The 18,759-nt window shown below is 40.4% G+C and overlaps 3 protein-coding genes across 4 annotated transcripts in view; 2 read left to right on the top strand and 1 right to left on the bottom strand.

The window, feature by feature from the left end:
- selenou1a (selenoprotein U 1a) overlaps window positions 1-18,759 on the top strand; it is a 310,703-nt gene that overhangs the window by 256,434 nt on the left and 35,510 nt on the right. The gene's annotated exons all lie outside the window — the stretch shown is intronic.
- LOC311058389 (histone H2B 1.2-like) lies at window positions 574-951 on the bottom strand (the record flags this gene model as incomplete). The annotated part of the gene is made up of 1 exon (XM_084075826.1): window positions 574-951. One exon carries the CDS (start codon window positions 949-951, stop codon window positions 574-576), a length of 378 nt encoding a protein of 125 aa, XP_083931952.1.
- LOC311058850 (cytosolic iron-sulfur assembly component 2B-like) lies at window positions 13,118-18,202 on the top strand. 2 transcript variants are annotated; one of them, XM_084076376.1, is made up of 6 exons: window positions 13,118-13,368; window positions 14,310-14,387; window positions 15,330-15,455; window positions 15,949-15,994; window positions 17,801-17,907; window positions 17,942-18,202. In XM_084076376.1, the coding sequence occupies exons 1-5, from the start codon at window positions 13,246-13,248 to the stop codon at window positions 17,899-17,901; spliced, it is 474 nt and encodes a 157-aa protein (XP_083932502.1). In that variant the 5' UTR covers window positions 13,118-13,245; the 3' UTR covers window positions 17,902-17,907; window positions 17,942-18,202. The 2 variants fall into 2 exon arrangements, with proteins under 2 accessions (XP_083932502.1, XP_083932501.1); XM_084076375.1 differs by having other exon boundaries at window positions 17,801-18,202.

Below are 18,759 nucleotides of genomic sequence, written 5' to 3'. Positions count from 1 at the left end.
GTTTCTATATTGAGAGTTCTTTCTTATTACCCCTTCGCTACTTTGCCGCAACAGCAGTTAATAATTAAATTCTAGTTCTTTGTCTCTTTCAATTACAGCGTTTAGCAGATCTACAAGCTCATAGCACGGCACTCAGTGCACTCATGCAAACAGACAAAGTACAGAGCCGATCGAATGTAAAATACACATTAGCACAAACTGGGGAACCCCCAAAATCTTATTTCAGTTAAGGCATTTAGTTTGTCGGTTGCGCAAATACTGATCTACAAGCTCACGTATTTGTGGAAGTGTATTTTCCCCCTCTATTTTTTTTTACAGTACGCTCCAGTTTATCTAAGCGTCCTCTTATCTTAACAGTGATAGTTTGGGCATTTTAGCATTACATGGGGGGTTAAGGCACCCCCCCCCCCAAAAAAAAAGATGGCATAAGAGGTATTGAGTCAGTCAAGTATCCACTGTATTGTATAATAACTGCCCCACGTAGTCCAGAATTGGACTAATAGGGATAAACTCTTCCTTAATAATATGGGTGGCCCTTAAAAGGACCTTTGTTTTTAGAGCAAACTAAGGAGTTTACTTGGCGCTGGTGTACTTGGTGACAGCCTTGGTGCCCTCAGACACGGCGTGCTTGGCCAGCTCACCGGGGAGCAGCAGGCGGACGGCGGTCTGAATCTCCCTGGATGTGATGGTGCGGCGCTTGTTGTAGTTAGCCAGTTTGGAGGCTTCACCGGCGATGCGCTCGAAGATGTCATTGACAAAGGAATTCATGATGCCCATAGCCTTGGAAGAGATACCAGTATCGGGGTGGACCTGCTTCATGACCTTGTAGATGTAGATGGCATAGCTCTCCTTCCTGGACTTTCTGCGTTTCTTGCCGCCCTTGGCAGCGGTCTTGGTGACGGCTTTCTTGGAGCCCTTCTTGGGCGCTGGCTTGGCGGCGGGTTCAGGCATGTTTAGTTTTCAAAGCGTTTCAGCGGAGAAGAGTGCATTATGCGCGGTCGCACCAGTATTTATACCACGCCAATGCAAATGAAGTGTGCGACTCCCAGCACATGATTGGTGCCACTGCTTATGTGACCCACAGAGGGAGGTGTCTTACACTGTCTTTGTTTCTGCATAGTGCCTTCCCGCCTGCATCATCCCTTTGTCCCGCTAAAATATAGACATTAGACATATTTTTTTATTGGAATTCATGTTTCTATTTCACGCTCCAATTTCAATCCAGTTGTAACACACTTTCTATCGATGTATACAGTATCATCTATTCTAGTCAGCCCACTAACTGCAGACTATTGCTACTAATCCCAGATGATACTTCTGTGATCCATGTCCCCGACCAGTTGTAGCACATAAAGCAATCAAACATTTAATTTAATCTTAATCTTGACTATATAAAGCGTATATTTAAAATAATGAAATTGGTGTTATATTACTTATCCACCTGGAATCTATTGTGCAGCTTGCTGACGATGTTCACAAGTTCAATGTGCAAAGTGAGTTGTACAGCCTCAATTTACCGTCTTGATAGTTAGATAATCTGTTATTAACAATAAGTGGCATGTTGCATCATGGGGACAACGGTCTACTTTTCCCTGATGCAACCCTGTCCCCCACTGGCAACTCTTTGAATAGCATATAAATGAAAACAGACATGTCATCTTGGCTGTTTTTAAGCATTCTAACCCTAACGGTCAGAATGTTATATGTCGGAATCAGAGCGGTCCACCACAATATGCCTGTATGGCATTTTATCAGGTCCAGGTCTCCTCGTAGATCAGACCGGAGACCGGAGCTTCACACCGCCACGGCGAGCCAGATGGCGGATAGCGGGCTTAGTGATACCCTGGATGTTATCACGAAGCACTTTGCAATGGCGATTAGCGCCTCCTTTACCAAGACCTTTTCCTCCCTTCCTTTTTAAATATACATATACTTTATTGTAATTTCACAGTTTTACAAAGTATGCATGGCCACACAACATGGCAATAAACATTTCAATACATGGCAATATACATCAATAAATATTTACAAAAATATAGTTTTGTTGTTCTTTCTTTTTTTTTCCCCCCTTTCCTCTTTTACAATGAATCAGAATCAGAATCAGGTTTATTGTCACATCACATGTTTACAAGGTAAAAAAAAAGTGGGTGAAATTCGTTTTTGTACATCATTCCCATCGCAACGTTAGTTCCATAGAAAGAAGAGTGGGGAGAGAGAAGAAGAAGAGGGGGGGGGGGGGGGCAAGTGGGAAGGAGATCGAACAAGAGAACAATAGTAGGCCAAACAAGTTATCTACATATTTACAAAGTACCTGAGATAAAGAAACAAACTAAGGTGCCTGAGCATAGCCGCAATGTATGTATACTGTGCATGATATACTTATAGACGTTAAGGTGCTTAGAGAGAAGAAAAGCGCAATAAAAAAGACAACAACAAAAAAAAGTTTGTGCATTATACATGGGATTAAGGTGCAAAAGGTCAGTGTGTGTCCACCTGAGGGTGGGACTGACCCTGGTATAATCCGCAAGTAGCTCTATGAGGGAGAGCAACAACAAAAAAAAAGTAATCTATGCCTGGTGTAGTCTACAGGTATGTCCGAGGGGGAGCTAAATCCAAGTCATTTGTCCCTGGTATAATCCACAGGTGTGTTCAGGAAGAGCCATAAAAAGTCTGCGACCAGCTGGGCAGTACTGCCTATTGTCAGGCTGCTGAAGAGGGCTCATGCCTCATTCAGCATTCTGACAGCAGCCGTTAATAGGTGCCATGTTAATAGGTGCCATGGTGTCAGTTTCTTTTTTCGTGCGTCCAAAGTTCTTTGTCTTTTAAGTTCAGTTTGGATTTGTTTAAAGACCACCTCTCCCGAGATGGCCTCCTGGTGAATTACCATGGCACTCCTGGTTTTCCACAATTTGTTGATGACAGTGCAAATAACAGTCCAGTAAAAATCCTGTTCTACGACAGACACTTTTTCCTCGAAAACCCCATACATGGCAGCAATGTAATTAATCTTAATTTTAAAACCAATTCGTGACATTTTCCCCCACACAAAGCTAGATCTCGGATAGTCTACCAGCAGGTGCTCTATAGTCTCATCTGCACCACAATTTAGTATTGGGCATTTAACGGTTCTAACAAAGCAGCTCCATTTGACTACTGCTCGTACTGCTAGTCTCCTCACAGAGACCAGCCACATGACGTCTCTCTTTTTCTCGGAGATATTTTTACTACAAATATTTTTAATACACACACGCTTTTGATTTCATTTGTAGGGGAAAATGCCACCATATAAATCATTACATATCTTATATATACATTTACTTGTCATTTCAGTCCAGTCAATATTTAAGTGTGCAGAGTTTGACAACAGATCACCATACATAACTTTAAAATAAGGCCCTGAGCTCCTTGCCAGGGCCTATGGGCATGGTCCAGCTCAGTGCCTCCCCTATCCATATAGCCCTTCGTTTAAAACCAGATGCTATGTGTTTACAGAATGACATTTTTAGTTTAAGTCCCAAATCCACAGCCCCAAGGCCTCCATATGTTTTACTCTTATATAATAGGTTTCTTTTTGTAACTTCTCTAGTGGTTCCCCATATGAAATTAACAATTGTTTTATTTATTATTTTCAGTGTCTGGTCCTTATGAGGAAAAATAGTTGCCAAAAATAGCAGTTTTGCCAAAACATATGTTTTTATAATTATTATCTTTGTTCCATAACAACATGACTTATTTTCCCATTTTTCTAATTCATCCTTTATTTCTTTATCTTTACAATCCCAGTTCTTTTCATAACTGGAATTATTACAAAACTGTACCCCCAGAACTGTCATAGTTTCTGTGTCCTTTATAATTAAATGTGGCTTTGTCTCACTCCTCCCAAACCAGACACCTTCCGTTTTGTCATGGTTTAATTTGGAACCTGAAACCTCTTCATAAAGTGCTAAGTGCTCATTTATAATAGCCAACTCTTTATTATTTTTTAATTATGATGGTGATGTCCTTGGCATAAGCCAGGACAACAACACGCTCACCACCACTAGTTTTTACACCTGTAAGCCTATTATCATTCTTGATCTTATGTAATAAAGGGTTTATAGCTCGAATGTAAAGTGCAGCGGACAAGGGGCACCCTTGTTTCACCCCCCTCTTAATTTCAAAGCTCTCTGTTAAAACACTGTTTACATTTACTTGAACTGTGGACTGGGCATTAGTCTGACTGAGGTTAGCAGATCAACTAAATCGTTTGTGCAGGAGAGATAAAACTCATTAGGCAGGCCATCAGGACCTGGGGATTTGCCCTTAATCAATTGGACCACTGCCTCCCTCACCTCTTGTCTGGTGATTTCCCCACCCGTAGAATTACGGCCAACCTCCCCAATATGAGTCGAATCAAGGAAGGCATGCAGCTTGACTTCATAAATGTTGACTTTCTGGTACATCTTTTCACACAGGTTTCTAACAGTTTCCCTTTTGGTTTTCTCATCCTCTATCATGACACCATTTTCATTTAAAATTGCACTGACATGTTTGCTTTGGAGTTTCGACTTCTTATGTAGATGTATAAGACACTGTGCATTGCTAGAGGCATCTGTGTCACCCATGCCTGCCTGTAGGCGGAGGCCCTGGCAGACATCATTTAATTTGGCCAATTCAGATTCCATTTCAGTTAGTTTATCATTATCCTCATCCGTTTTATTTGCCTTAGTTTTTAGGTTTATATAATCAATCATTAATCTACTCTTCCCTATATATATTGCACTCACATTACAATATAACTATGCATACTACTATTGAAGGCCTGTTAAACATAGTCCATTGATTACTGTGGTCACCGTTACTAGTTGGCCTAATAAGACATTCCCGATTAGTTACAGAAACCCTAAACCCTTTCATTGGAGATAAGGGCCCATTCTTGTAGGAGGTCCAGATGTCCAGTATCCAGGGGACATCTGACCTTAGCTGACCACTATATCGTTTTAACCAACTCACACAATGGACTTACACACACACCAAACTACCTAATTTAGCACATACACATTTACACACATAGTCTCAGCACTTGTACACACACACACCTACGTGCACACTGAAGTACATCCATACATGCCCATACACACACAGGACTCACACACAGTTAGGCATCTGGATCAGAACACATACACCTCGTGCACAAGCCTATAGAAAACAGCATGCATGTGCACACACACTATAAATATCTATTCTGAGTTGAATTCTGTCTCTTTCCTGCTGAAAGCTGCCATGTCCTGTCCTATGTAACCATGTAAGTAATTATCTTCTCTCCTTAATAACATCAACTGAGGAGAAGGAATGCCTGGACTCTTTAATTCTCCTTGAACAAGGGCAAATAGTCCCACAGATTAATGCACTTCACCACATATACCTTCCCAAAAATCACAATGAGAATTATTCCCCCCAGATGCTGATGACCCCAATTTTGGGGCCCTGGCTCACAGACTATCAGCTGGTTATGGTAGGCATACTGAGTGAAAACCCAGCTCCAAACGCACAATATTAATCCATGGCTCTTAATTTGGTGACAACATTTACCAGATTATTGAATTTATAACCAGCACTTAAACTGAAATATTAGTGTTCACCTCCCTTCCTCCATTTTAAGTCCCACCACCTTCTAGGCTGACTAGAGTCGAGATTGACAACTGGATCCCCAATGACATTTGCTTCCATGAGTTTAGTATAAATGTAACATCTGCATGTCAGCCAGTAGGGCTGGTGCTTTAGGTTAGTGCAGTGCAGCTGCCAGTGATATGAAAAATGTGAGTTTAAATCCCCAAATGGACACTTTGATGTTTGATGCACTAAGAGTTCAATCACCACTCTTACTACATGTTAAATACTAGAAAAGTGTGCAAGAAGAATTAGAGCCAGGCACAAACTTGTGGGAACTTCTGGTTACAAAACATTAACTTTTCCCTTGCACCACAGACATGTGGAAGAGAATACCACCCAACTCATTCCAAATCCAACTCACTCCATGAAGACTTAAGAAATATTCGGCCAACTCACTCCAGGGCTCGGCCAACTCACTCCAGGGCTCGGACAACTCCCTCCAGGACCAAAGACCAACTCCCTCCAGGACCAAAGCCAACTCACTCCAGGACCAAAGCCAACTCACTCCATGCAATGTCACCAGTGTAATATTGGTTCAATGTGTCAGTGGTGTAAAGTAACTAAGTACATTTACTTAAGTACTGTACTTAAGTACAATGTTGGGTATTTGTGCGTTATTTGAGTATTCCCAACTTCCAATGCTTTTAACTCTACTCCACTACATATTGGATCCAAATATTGTTTTTTTACTCCACTAAATGTATTTGTTTTACTAGTTACTTTGCAGCTATAAATTATAATATTATAAAACATGCATTAAACACTTTAGCCCTGTGTTTGTGTGTGTGTGTGTGTGTGTGTGTGTGTGTGTGTGTGTGTGTGTGTGTGTGCGTGCGTGCGTGCGTGCGTGCGTGCGTGCGTGCGTGCGTGCGTGCGTGCGTGTGTGTGTTTTTTTTCTCCCCCATTTCATTCCATTTACATTATTCTTGGAATAATTAATTGACTTCATACAAATGACCCATTCACATCAACACCTAGCCTATCACCTGGTCATTGCATAATGCAGGCACATGACCCATTAATATGTTTCTGAATAACTGTCCCAACACTGATCATGATGTACTTTGATAGCAAAAGAGTAAATCTTTTTTTGGTATTGTATTGTATTTGTATTGTTGATATTTTGTCAATGAAGGGGGAACAAATTCTTCCAGTTTCAGGCAACACAGAAACGGGGGGGGGGGGGGGGGGGGGGGTTATTATTTCCACACAACTGTAAGGTATATTAATGACATAGTCCAAAGTTGAAAATGGGTGGTTTTCCCCTTTAAATTGAATGGTTATTGTGAAACATATACCAGATAAAGACTACATAAAATACATACAACTTCACTAAATAAAATCAGGATGAGATACAATGAACAATGATTGAAACTGGACTAAGACTGGACTAAACTTAAAAAATGTCTGGTAAAATTAACACTAATTTAAATGGTGAGAGTTGTAAGCCAGCCACACACACACACACACACACACACACACACACACACACACACACACACACACACACACACACACACACACACACACACACACACACACACACACACACACACACACACACACACACACACACACACACACACACACACACACACATACCTGTGTTATACCTGAATACTTGGTGTTTTTCTTAGTTTTTTTTTTCTTTTCTGCTTTTTTGAGCACTAGAAACACATTGGAATGATCCATTTTCTGATAAAATGTATTTAAAGCACTTTAATTTGCTTATCCACAACATTTTATTTTTTTAAACTGACCTGAGGGTACTTAAGACATATTTTGAGGTGACCACTTCTGATCACTAGGATACAAATCACGCGCTAATGGCCCATTCACCTGGGTGATGGGCCTAGGTGTGGGCGGGTCATAGCATTTCTTTAAAAGGGCAACCACAGAGAAGGTTTAGTACAGTACTGCTCCGGTACATTGCAGTGAAGTCATGTTTCCACGTCGCCAGCAGAGAGTTAAAGTACCAACACGACACTTGACTGACTATGTTGTCCAAGCTTCGAAAAGATCACGAACGGATGCAACCGAGGATGCTGTGGTTCCACCTCCAGACATCCATGTTGGACAGACCACTGCAGATGAATCATCCATTCTACCAGTATCTGGACCTGACGCAGTCGGAGGCCTACCTCAAACTGGACCTGAACTACCTGAACAAGTTGGACCTGACGCAGTCGAAGGCACATCTCAAACTGGACCTGAATTACCTGAACAAGTTGTCCCAGACATTGTGATGCCAACTGAAGTCAGTTACACAGCAATAGAGGGAGGAACACAACGTGGTGGCACCCTGTTAGTTGACAGCGACGGTTACAGCTACATTGTGAAGAGATCAGGACCCACTTGCACGCATTGGGTCTGCTCGGTAAAAAGAAAGGATCTGAGATGTCTTGCTTCATTGAAGCAAATAGGCAATGACTACACACCAGGACCTCATGATCACAATCATCCTGGAAACCCTGGCTTTGAAACTAAGGTGCAGATCTATAAGAAGGTGAAAAGAATTACTCTGGAGAATGTCCACCAGTCAGCTGCAGTCGTCGCGGAGACTGTGGTGAGAGAGGACATGCCTACTGATTCACTGTGTGTTATCAACCCAACGAATGTGGCCAAGATGGCGAATAGAAACAGAAAGAAGAACCCAACCGAGAGCGACTTTGAGTTGGACATGTCTCATATAGCTGAAGGATTCCTGCTGCAAGACATCACAAAGGACACAGCTCGCCATCTCATCTTTGCCACACCCCGACAACGTGAGCTTCTCCGATCTGTGAAGCAGATATTCATGGACGGAACATTTAAGGTTGTGAAAGAACCGTTCATGCAGCTTTTCAGCCTTCATGGGTTTCTGGAGGATGAAGACGGCAAGGATGTCAAGCAAGTGCCTCTGGTATTTGTGCTAATGTCACGTAGGAGGAAGCATGACTACGTTGCTGTTTTCAAGGCCATCAAGGACATTGCACCCAACCTGAACGATGTGGACATGGACATGGTGACAGATTTCGAAGCTGCCATTTGGGCCGCTGCCGCCAAAGTCTTTCCTGATGCCATGATGCACGGTTGTAGTTTTCATTGGGCTCAGGCTGTGATGCGTGCAGTCGGGGAGAAAGGCTTGATAGTGGCCTATAAAACCAGAGCAGATGTCAGAAGCTACATAAGGAAACTGTTTGCTCTTCCATATATCCCCGCTGATGAGATCGAAGGAGCTTTCAACGGGCTGGCATCATCTGGCACAGAAGCGTTCAAAAAAGAACTAAAACCCCTTGTTGACTACATCAGAGACACCTGGATAAATGGCCGTCAGCAATTCTCAAAGCCAGCTAGCTGGTGTGTGTTCAAACGTGCCATCAGAACCAACAATGATGTCGAAGGGTGGCATAACCGCCTGAATAAGACAGCAGTCCGAGCAAACCTGCCGTTGTACATGCTTGTGTCTTTGCTGCACGCTGAAGCTGAATTTATCCCCATCCAGCAGCGTTTGGTCTCAGAGAACCAGCTACGACGCTATCAGCGAAAGAAGACTAAGGAGACACAGGGCAATCTCGCCCAGTCATGGAAGGACTTTGAAAAAAAGAAGTTGAGGAGGGTGTCTAAACTTTCCTCTGTGGCTCCTATCCCGCCCCGGAACAACACAACACCTGAGGGACAGTAGCACACTGCTTTTTTTTTTTTTTTTTTTACTATTTTTGACCAGCCTTTTTTTGACTAGCCTTTTTTCCCCCCAACTTTTTTTATTACCATTTTGCAACCTTTTATATTTTTTAACCTTTTTTTCTTCTATTATTATAACAGCTCTGAAAGCTACTTTTGGTAATAATGTTTTTTCCTATGCGGTTATGTTATAGTAACTGTGTTGTTTTACCTGTTGTTTTACACTGCCCCTTTTGTCAAATAAACTGTTCCATTCCTACATTTGACCTCTTGTGTTGTGTTATGAACAGCAGCTTGTAGCTTTTATATAAACCTGGTATTTAGAGCAGTGTTTCTTAAACCTTTGGGTTCATTTGGTTACATGCAATATAAAGAGAAACTTTGGATCCACTGGGACTAAACATGGTGGTTTAGGTCAAAAAACAAAACCTTAACGAGTAATAACAACACCTCTTGATTTGACCAACAATAGAATAAGACATCTAACAAACACTGGACTCCAAGTGCCAAAGTGTTAACAGTCCAGGGCCATAGATACTGTTAAGGCTCAATAATAGCCTAACAAGACGGGAGCCCCCCCCCCCCCCCCCAGAACCATTAAGTTGTTTTGTAGAGACTGTTTTGTAGAGACAGTATTTAAAACTTTAACCAAGCCTAAAACAGAATAGAGTTAATTCCTCAATATTGTACTTAAGCACAAATGTCTTCCTCAATAATAATTTGTGGAGTGAGTTGTGCACATTTGTGGAGTGAGTTGTCCAAATTTGTGGAGTGAGTTGTCCTCTGCTGTGGAGGGAGTTTGCCAAATTTGTGGAGTGAGTTGGGCTCTGCTGTGGAGGGAGATGTCTGGAGTGAGTTGGGCTCGATTTGGAGTGAGTTGGTTTTGGAGTGAGTTGGGCTGTTACCGTGGACAGTTGTGACTGTGTTAATTACTTAGCCTTATCAGATCTACATTCAAACTCAATTTGGATTTGAACCAACTATCTTCACAGTCTCTGCTCTTCATGTTCTGTACCACCATGGTTTCTGCTAAATCACTTCATTTGCGCTGACTTTAAATTACAACATTAACATTATCCATACCCAAAAATAATAACAATATCTCTATGTTTCGACTTTATTGAATACAAAATGATGTACACATTTCATTTTGTTTTTAAATTGCAATGCTGCCTGACAAAAATAAATCTTGAAAATTTGGAAAATTAAATTAAATTTTGAATAACAAAAATCTTATCTTCTGTGGGTCCCTGGCACAAAACATTTTCTGATGGGGGTCCGCAGCCAAATACATTCGGGGGGTCCTCAGCCAAATTCATCCGGTCCTTGACATTAAAATGTTTGAGAACCACTGGTGTGTTGTGTATCAAATAGGGGTCCGTAGTCTAATGCATATCAAACTGGGGGTCCATGAATTTATAAAGGTTCAGAGGTGAAATCTCTCATGGGATCGCTGGCATATCTTTTCAAATATGGGGGGTCCACGTGTTAATATTTGGGGGTCCTCCTGGACTTGAAAATGTTTGAGAACCACTGCCATACAGTACACGGACAGTAAATTAATTCTGGACCAAGAGACAGACCACATCAGACCATCTGTAAAGATATTAGATTGGGGTCCAGAGATTAAAAGATCGGTGGCCTAATGCATATCATATTGGGTGCCCTTGAATTTGAAAAGCTTGGGAATCATTTCCATAGAATAGATGATGCCACACAGCATCTACAGGACTGGTTCCCAAACCTTTTAGCTCAAGACCCTAAAGGGGAATTTGATGTCTCCCCGGGACCCATTGATTGATTGATTGAATATTTTATTAGGCAAAAAATATAAACAGCTAAATTACATTTATAATACTTTGTAACCTTTTATATTTTTTAACCTTTTTTTCTTCTATTATTATAACAGCTCTGAAAGCTACTTTTGGTAATAATGTTTTTTCCTATGCGGTTATGTTATAGTAACTGTGTTGTTTTACCTGTTGTTTTACACTGCCCCTTTTGTCAAATAAACTGTTCCATTCCTACATTTGACCTCTTGTGTTGTGTTATGAACAGCAGCTTGTTGCTTTTATATAAACCTGGTATTTAGAGCAGTGTTTCTTAAACCTTTGGGTTCATTTGGTTACATGCAATATAAAGAGAAACTTTGGATCCACTGGGACTAAACATGGTGGTTTAGGTCAAAAAACAAAACCTTAACGAGTAATAACAACACCTCTTGATTTGACCAACAATAGAATAAGACATCTAACAAACACTGGACTCCAAGTGCCAAAGTGTTTACAGTCCAGGGCCATAGATACTGTTAAGGCTCAATAATAGCCTAACAAGACGGGAGCCCCCCCCCCCCCCCCCCCCCTTAAGCACAAAGAAAAGGAGTGAGTTGGGCTGTTACCGTCGAAGACAGTTGTGACTGTGTTAATTACTTAGCCTTATCAGATCTACATTCAAACTCAATTTGGATTTGAACCAACTATCTTCACAGTCTCTGCTCTTCATGTTCTGTACCACCATGGTTTCTGCTAAATCAGTTCATTTGCGCTGACTTTAAATTACAACATTAACATTATCCATACCCAAAAATAATAACAATATCTCTATGTTTCGACTTTATTGAATACAAAATGATGTACACATTTGATTTTGTTTTTAAATGACAAAAATAAATCTTGAAAATTTGGAAAATTAAATTAAATTTTGAATAACAAAAATCTTATCTTACGTGGGTCCCTGGCACAAAACATTTTCTGATGGGGGTCCGCAGCCAAATACATTCGGGGGGTCCTCATCCAAATTCATCCGGTCCTTGACATTAAAATGTTTGAGAACCACTGGTGTATAGTGTTGTGTATCAATTAGGTGTCCGTAGTCTAATGCATATCAAACTGGGGGTCCATGAATTTATAAAGGTTCAGATGTGAAATCTCTCATGGGATCGCTGGCATATCTTTTCAAATATGGGGGGTCCACGTGTTAATATTTGGGGGTCCTCCTGGACATGAAAATGTTTGAGAACCACTGCCATACAGTACACGGACAGTAAATCAATTCTGGACCAAGAGACAGACCACATCAGACCATCTGTAAAGATATTAGATTGGGGTCCAGAGATTAAAAGATCGGTGGCCTAATGCATATCATATTGGGTGCCCTTGAATTTGAAAAGCTTGGGAATCATTTCCATAGAATAGTTGATGCCACACAGCATCTACAGCACTGGTTCCCAAACCTTTTAGCTCAAGACCCTAAAGGGGAATTTGATGTCTCCCCGGGACCCATTGATTGATTGATTGAATATTTCATTAGGCAAAAAATATAAACAGCTAAATTACATTTATAATACTTTGTCTAAAAGGTCAGTGCAAAAAAGTCCTTGCGGTCTTGTTTCCATTGGGGTCCTTGGTATTCAATTCATAGACATAATAATCCAAACTAGTGAAAATAGCCGATCTACAACGTGACGCATGTAGATTTTCCTAGGCTAATTCTTAAAAGTTTCTTTCTATTTTTCATATATTAAGTTATTTTGAAAAAAAAAAAAATCTTGTTTCCTTTTTTTATTATTAATCTTTTGATTTTTTTATGTAGGAAAAAAAACAACTGGATATTTACTCACGAGCCATAAAAATGGGTCCCGACCCAGTGTTTGGGAAACACTGATCTATGCCACAAATATTTCATGAAAAGGTGAAAATTACCGTCTACTGACATCTGCTGGACACACCTGGTACAACAATCTACCAAAAAAAAGAAGAACGCTCTTTCTTTTTGACCCTAACGGCTTTCCGTTACAAGGAAGTGTGTTTTGTAATGTAAACATGAGGTCCAGTTCTTACATAGCTCTATGGTCCAGTGTGAAGTAACTTTACATCAGTAATCTAACGTTACATCGTTCAGGATAGTTACAGTTGTGCATAAACCTTAGAGATGGAGGCTCCTTTGCACAACGTGAATCCTCACATCTTCTCTCGCTCTGCTGACAGACTGTTAACGGATGCTGATGAAGATGAAGATGTGCACGATCCCATCGACCAGAGAGAAATATTTGATATCCTTTGTTTTGATCAAATTGTCATCTATGTGCGTGCTATTCTACTGGTTCAAAGCTGCCATGGCTATTCAGAGTTAATGATGTTTACGATTCATTCTTAATATTGAATTAGTCACTTGGTTTATTATGATCCTTACATGATCATAGCCTACGTTACTTTTTGGCAGTGTTGAAATGTCTGTAAATGATCATTTTTAGAGTTTAATCAGAGTTGCATCACATCTCATCAGCTATATTATTGACCTGCAGTGATCAGAGCAACTTATAATTATATAAGTGTATATTGATTTGGTCAGGTGTATATACTGATTTGGTATTGATTGGCAGGCAGTTTGTCTTTGAGGCTTGTCTTACAAAAAAAAAGGTTCTTGACTCTTGGCTATAATCTGGTTTATAACAATGATAATAAATAGTAAGTCAGTTTATCGTAATCTTCATGATGATACATTGTCTGAAGTCTGCATTTTCAATTGTGGGGGTGAGTTATAGACCAATGTCCCTTGCTGGACAATAAAGTATATATCATATCTTACATCTTATGTGATGCATTGGGATCATAATTATACAATTATGTATTGTTTTTGTACTTCAATTTCTATGATGTCAGGTGTTTTAATTTGTATGGTTCTGTTATCATGTCAGATAGGCTGCAATGTTTGATTATTTTCATAGTGATCATTCTTTCGATTACTTTTTTGATTCATTGAATAACCGAGAAGCGTAAAAGATAGAGAAAATAGCAGATCTAGTGAGCTTGTAGATTGTCTATTTTCAAAAACAATTTACACTTTGTGCAAAATGTTGCCTATGATAACAAAAATAGGGATACAGGATTAATTGATGTCTTAATTAAATTATTTTTTCTTTCTTTTTTGAATAACTAATGATATTGATTAGTTACATCATCATGTCAGCATTTACATCTTTAACCAGATTACATCTGATCAAATCCATCAACGACCCCGAACACCCCCTGTCTTTGGAAGAACTGAATGTGGTGGAACAATGTAGAGTCAAGGTATGTCTGTCTGTATCTTTAGTTTGCAAATAAGACTGAACCTCATTAACCCTTATTATCTATTTTGTGTAAAAAACTATTTTAGCTATTTGTAGTAACAACAAAGCTTACATCAGTCAGCATGTCTATACAGAATGATGCAACCACATGTTGCAGCATTGCATCATAAATGATCAAATCAGAAATGTGACCGTAACTTCACTTTATACATCTCTTGACATCTATTGTTTAAGTCAGTGATGGTTAAGTCTGTCTGTCCTTTGCATATCTCAAGATTGTCTTCACACTCGGCGGGTGTATTGCGGTGGACCTAGTGTCGCAAGCCAGACTGTTGCCTCCCACCATTTTCAAATGCTTCTGTCATACAGTCTGGACCACGGAAACACAGATGTTAAAATTGTCCTACTGTAAATAAAATTATTCAAATCACATATAGCTTGCTGCTTAGCAGACATGAAAATTAAAAAAAATTAAGATGTTTTAAAATATATGTGAGCTTGATTAGCAGATTGTACATCTGCTAATATTGACATGTTTTGAAAAATATCTCAAATGTTTTGAAACTTTTGAATGTTTTTGTTTTTTACTTAAATCTTTTCTGGTGGTCCCTGGCACAAAACCTTTTGAGATGGGGCCCAATATGTGTCAATTTGGGGGTCCTTGACATTAAAAGTTTGAGAGTTTGAGAACCACTGCTACAGTATATAGCATTCGGAGATTGTGGAGTAGTTGTCTGGCTACGTGAGACTACTGTGGACTCAACAGAGGGCAGCGTTGAGTGTGAAGTCAATCAGACAAACTGTTCTGCAGGACCGGCCCACTCCAAGCGGGCTGGCTCTTCATCTAGTTATACCAACATTAACAACAGCTGTATTTTCTCTCTCTCTCTCTCTCTCTCTCTCTCTCTCTCTCTCTCTCTCTCTCTCGCTCTCTCTCTCTCAGGTGAATGATACAGAGAACTCAGTGGACGTAGAGTTCACTCCCACCATCCCTCACTGTAGCATGGCAACACTCATCGGCCTGTCCATCAAAGTCAAGCTGATACGCTCTCTGCCGGACAGGTTCAAAGTATGTGTGTGTGTGTTTGTGTGTGTACACACAAGGGTGTGTTAGCAGAATCTATGCAGCCTAACGGGTGCATTTATATTTGAATACAATTAAGTATAGTTGTTTTTTTGTCAAAATAAGTGTTAAATAACTGATTTTATCCAATCACAGACAGGGAGCTCAGGACAGGATAAACAACTGATGACTAATCAGGCTTTCCAACGATACAATACAACTTTTTAGGAGTTTATATCAGTTACAGGACCTTTTTAAAGAGGTGGACTTATGAATGTACAGATACTATCCACAGATCAAATGCACAGACCTCCGAGGGAAATCTGAAGTCAATTGTAAATGTTTGCTGTCCCATTAGCTACGGTTGTGGAGGTGACCTCAATGAAAGCATGGATGGATGTCAACATGCTGACTGTCGCCTTATTTCTTACATATTAGAACATAAGCAAATGTTACACATACTTAGAAAATCTGACCAGTGCGTTTGTTTCCTCCTCAGATTGATGTAAACATCACACCAGGGACGCACGCCACAGAGGACGCGGGTAAGAAACATAATATGGTTATTTTACACTACAAGAACTAATCGTAAACTTAAGTGCAACCTATTTCATTTACGAAAAACGAAGTTTCTGCCCAACAGCAACAAAATGCTAGATAAAGTTCTCTGAAGCTCATTTGGGTCCTGCTCAGGGGGAGGTACTAACACTGAGTTCTGTGAACCCATGGTGGGAGGAACAAGCAGTGTTGTTGCTCTGGATTGGTCGAGCTGATGTGACAACACTGGGACTAAACACAAGAGCAACACTACACACCGCTGTGTTTAACCACTTTTTTTGCCTTTGTAGTCAAAAAGAGCCCATAGTCAGTCATCATAATGTATTTTCAGAAATAAAATGTTATATGTGTTTCTGTCTATTATCAGTATAGGACCACCTATGATGTATGATGGACACGCATAGATATCACATCCTTTAATCAAATTACCTGGCCCAGCCCAGTCCACATCAAAGACTCATAATGCGATGAATGTTGCAGAGAAGTTGCAGTGGTCTTAAGAATCATCCTTTTGCAGGTCGGTGCATGCCGGCTCATTGCGTCACAAGTGATTCATTGTCCAATCGCAAACAAAAAGTTGCAACTTATTTCTGATCACAAACATGCAGCTCACATGCTCTCTTTCTCTCACGCTCACATACACAAACGTACACACAGTTTATGCATGCACCTGCCGAGAGAGAGAGAGAGAGAGAGAAAAATAGAGCGAGTGAATTTTGGGAGAAAGGATAGCATGTGTTTATAGGCAATACAATCTTATAATATACTAGGTTGATGTGTAATGGAAATGACAAACTATCTCTGCTCCTCGCCTTCATGTGTCTGTCACCGTCTGCCAGTTTAGGGACGGCCCCGCCTGTTGTTTATCACATGTTGCTGTGGAAACGACAATCGGTCGCAGCTCAGTGCCTGGGAGTGGACTGTCCAGTTGCAAACCACAGTTTTAGGATCCTGTTCCAAGTGGTTGCAAGTTGCAAGCCCTTGCGTTGCGAATCATTGGTCTGGACTGGGCTTTAGATGCATTCAGCCATGTCGTTGACAGGTTTTTATTGTGCAGCCATTATAGTTATTTGTTTTTCCATGTGCTCAAACACACCTGTCATTATTTACACGCAGAGTTTGTCATTTTCTGTAACCCTTGACAACAGAGCTGCCAGGCCAAACAATGTCTAACCACAACAACGCATGCATGTTCCAATTATCAATTATGTCGCTTATTATATAATTTAACCAATAGTATTAAACGTCCATTTAACCTCATTTTAAGCTTCCTTAGATCTCAAGACATACATGATTTGTACCAAAAAGACAACAGGAAGCACCTTTATAAGCAAACATACTGTATATCTGTTTACAAAGACAACATGGGGCGGCAGTGGCTCAGGAGGAAGAGCGCCCGCTTGGCAATCTGAAGGTTCCCGGTTCGATCCTGGGCTCCCCCTGTGTTACTGTCAAAGTGTGCTTGAGCAAGACACTGAACCCCTAAATGCTCCTGGCGAGCAGGTTGGTGCCATGCATGGTATCCTCTGCTGTGAATGTGTGTTCTGAATGGGTAATGCCCATTGTAAAGTGCTTTGGATAAAGGCGCTATATAAATGCACCATTTACTTTTCTTCTTTTTTACTATTTACAAAATATGTCAATATTGTGCATTTTGCACCGTGTTTGTGTGCCTGCATCTCGTGTGATTGAGCAGCTGCCAGAGGAAGAGAGTAAATGAATATACAGTAGATGATAATTCTCTACATTGTGTTATTTTTAAATGAATATACTGTACATTATAATTCTCTCAGTGAACAAGCAGTTGGCGGATAAAGAGAGAGTAGCAGCAGCTCTGGAGAACGCACAACTTCTGGAGGTGGTCAACCAATGCCTGACCACAAACCATCAGTGAAAACAGCCCATGAGATTTGGAGACCTCTTACCTTCTGGAGGTGGTCGACTAATGCCTGAGCACCATGCATCAGTGAACAACCAATCAGCTCTGAGAACCCAGGATCCACCCAATTGCCAAATTTCACCGCTCCAGTTTTAACTATAGTCTCTGTGCATAACTGTGTCCCATGGCTTTGTTTCATTGGCTAGGCAGCAAATTTGAACGGGAAACATATGAAGGTCCCTTGCGTTTTCAGTTCTATAATATATGATTTCACCATGAAGATGCATTAAACCCATATTAAAGGATAAACACATAACGCACAGTTTGTACATGAATTATTCTGTCTGCCTGTCTGTCTAAATATCACATGCATACAATAATATTTCATTGTAACATTTTGACAAATTGTGTTTTGTGACTGTGAGCAATGTTCCGTAATGTAATTCACTTACATAGTATTACATAGTCCTATGTGTCAAGCATAGTGGAAGCAGGAGGCCCCAGGTTCGATTCCCAGCCCTGGAAATATGTGGAGGTGTTCCCTGAGCAAGACACTTAAACCCTAATCTCTATTTTTATTGCCGATGGGTTCCCAGATTGCTTAAACCCTAACTAATTTAATGAAATAGTATAAAGTATTTAAACGTTTTAATACTAGGATAAAGTAAAAGTACCTCAAAAGTTATTTTCCACTTTGGAGAAAAGCTCCTTTACAACTGCATGAGTCCAACAACAACCCAGAACTGTCAGTTGGGTCCATCTATTGACTACATACAGTATGAAACCGGTGTTGGTTTGACATAGCTTGTTACTTGTATGTGCTCTTTGTGGTTTAAATCAGTAGTCCTCAAACGTCATTTCAAGGACCCTCAA

Source organism: Gymnoscopelus microlampas (genome assembly GCF_963454915.1).
Source record: "Gymnoscopelus microlampas genome assembly, chromosome: 13".
In the NCBI taxonomy this organism is placed as follows: Eukaryota; Metazoa; Chordata; class Actinopteri; order Myctophiformes; family Myctophidae; genus Gymnoscopelus; species Gymnoscopelus microlampas.
This window is presented reverse-complemented; position numbering and strand designations above follow the sequence as displayed.

Bases quoted from the DNA above. Each gene is read 5' to 3' on its own strand.
- LOC311058850 (XM_084076376.1), top strand. From the start codon at position 13,246: ATGGAGGCTCCTTTGCACAACGTGAATCCTCACATCTTCTCTCGCTCT. The intron at 13,369-14,309 runs ATCCTTTGTTTT...ACCAGATTACAT, and splicing joins ACCAGAGAGAAATATTTGAT to CTGATCAAATCCATCAACGA. The intron at 15,456-15,948 runs GTATGTGTGTGT...TTTCCTCCTCAG, and splicing joins CTCTGCCGGACAGGTTCAAA to ATTGATGTAAACATCACACC.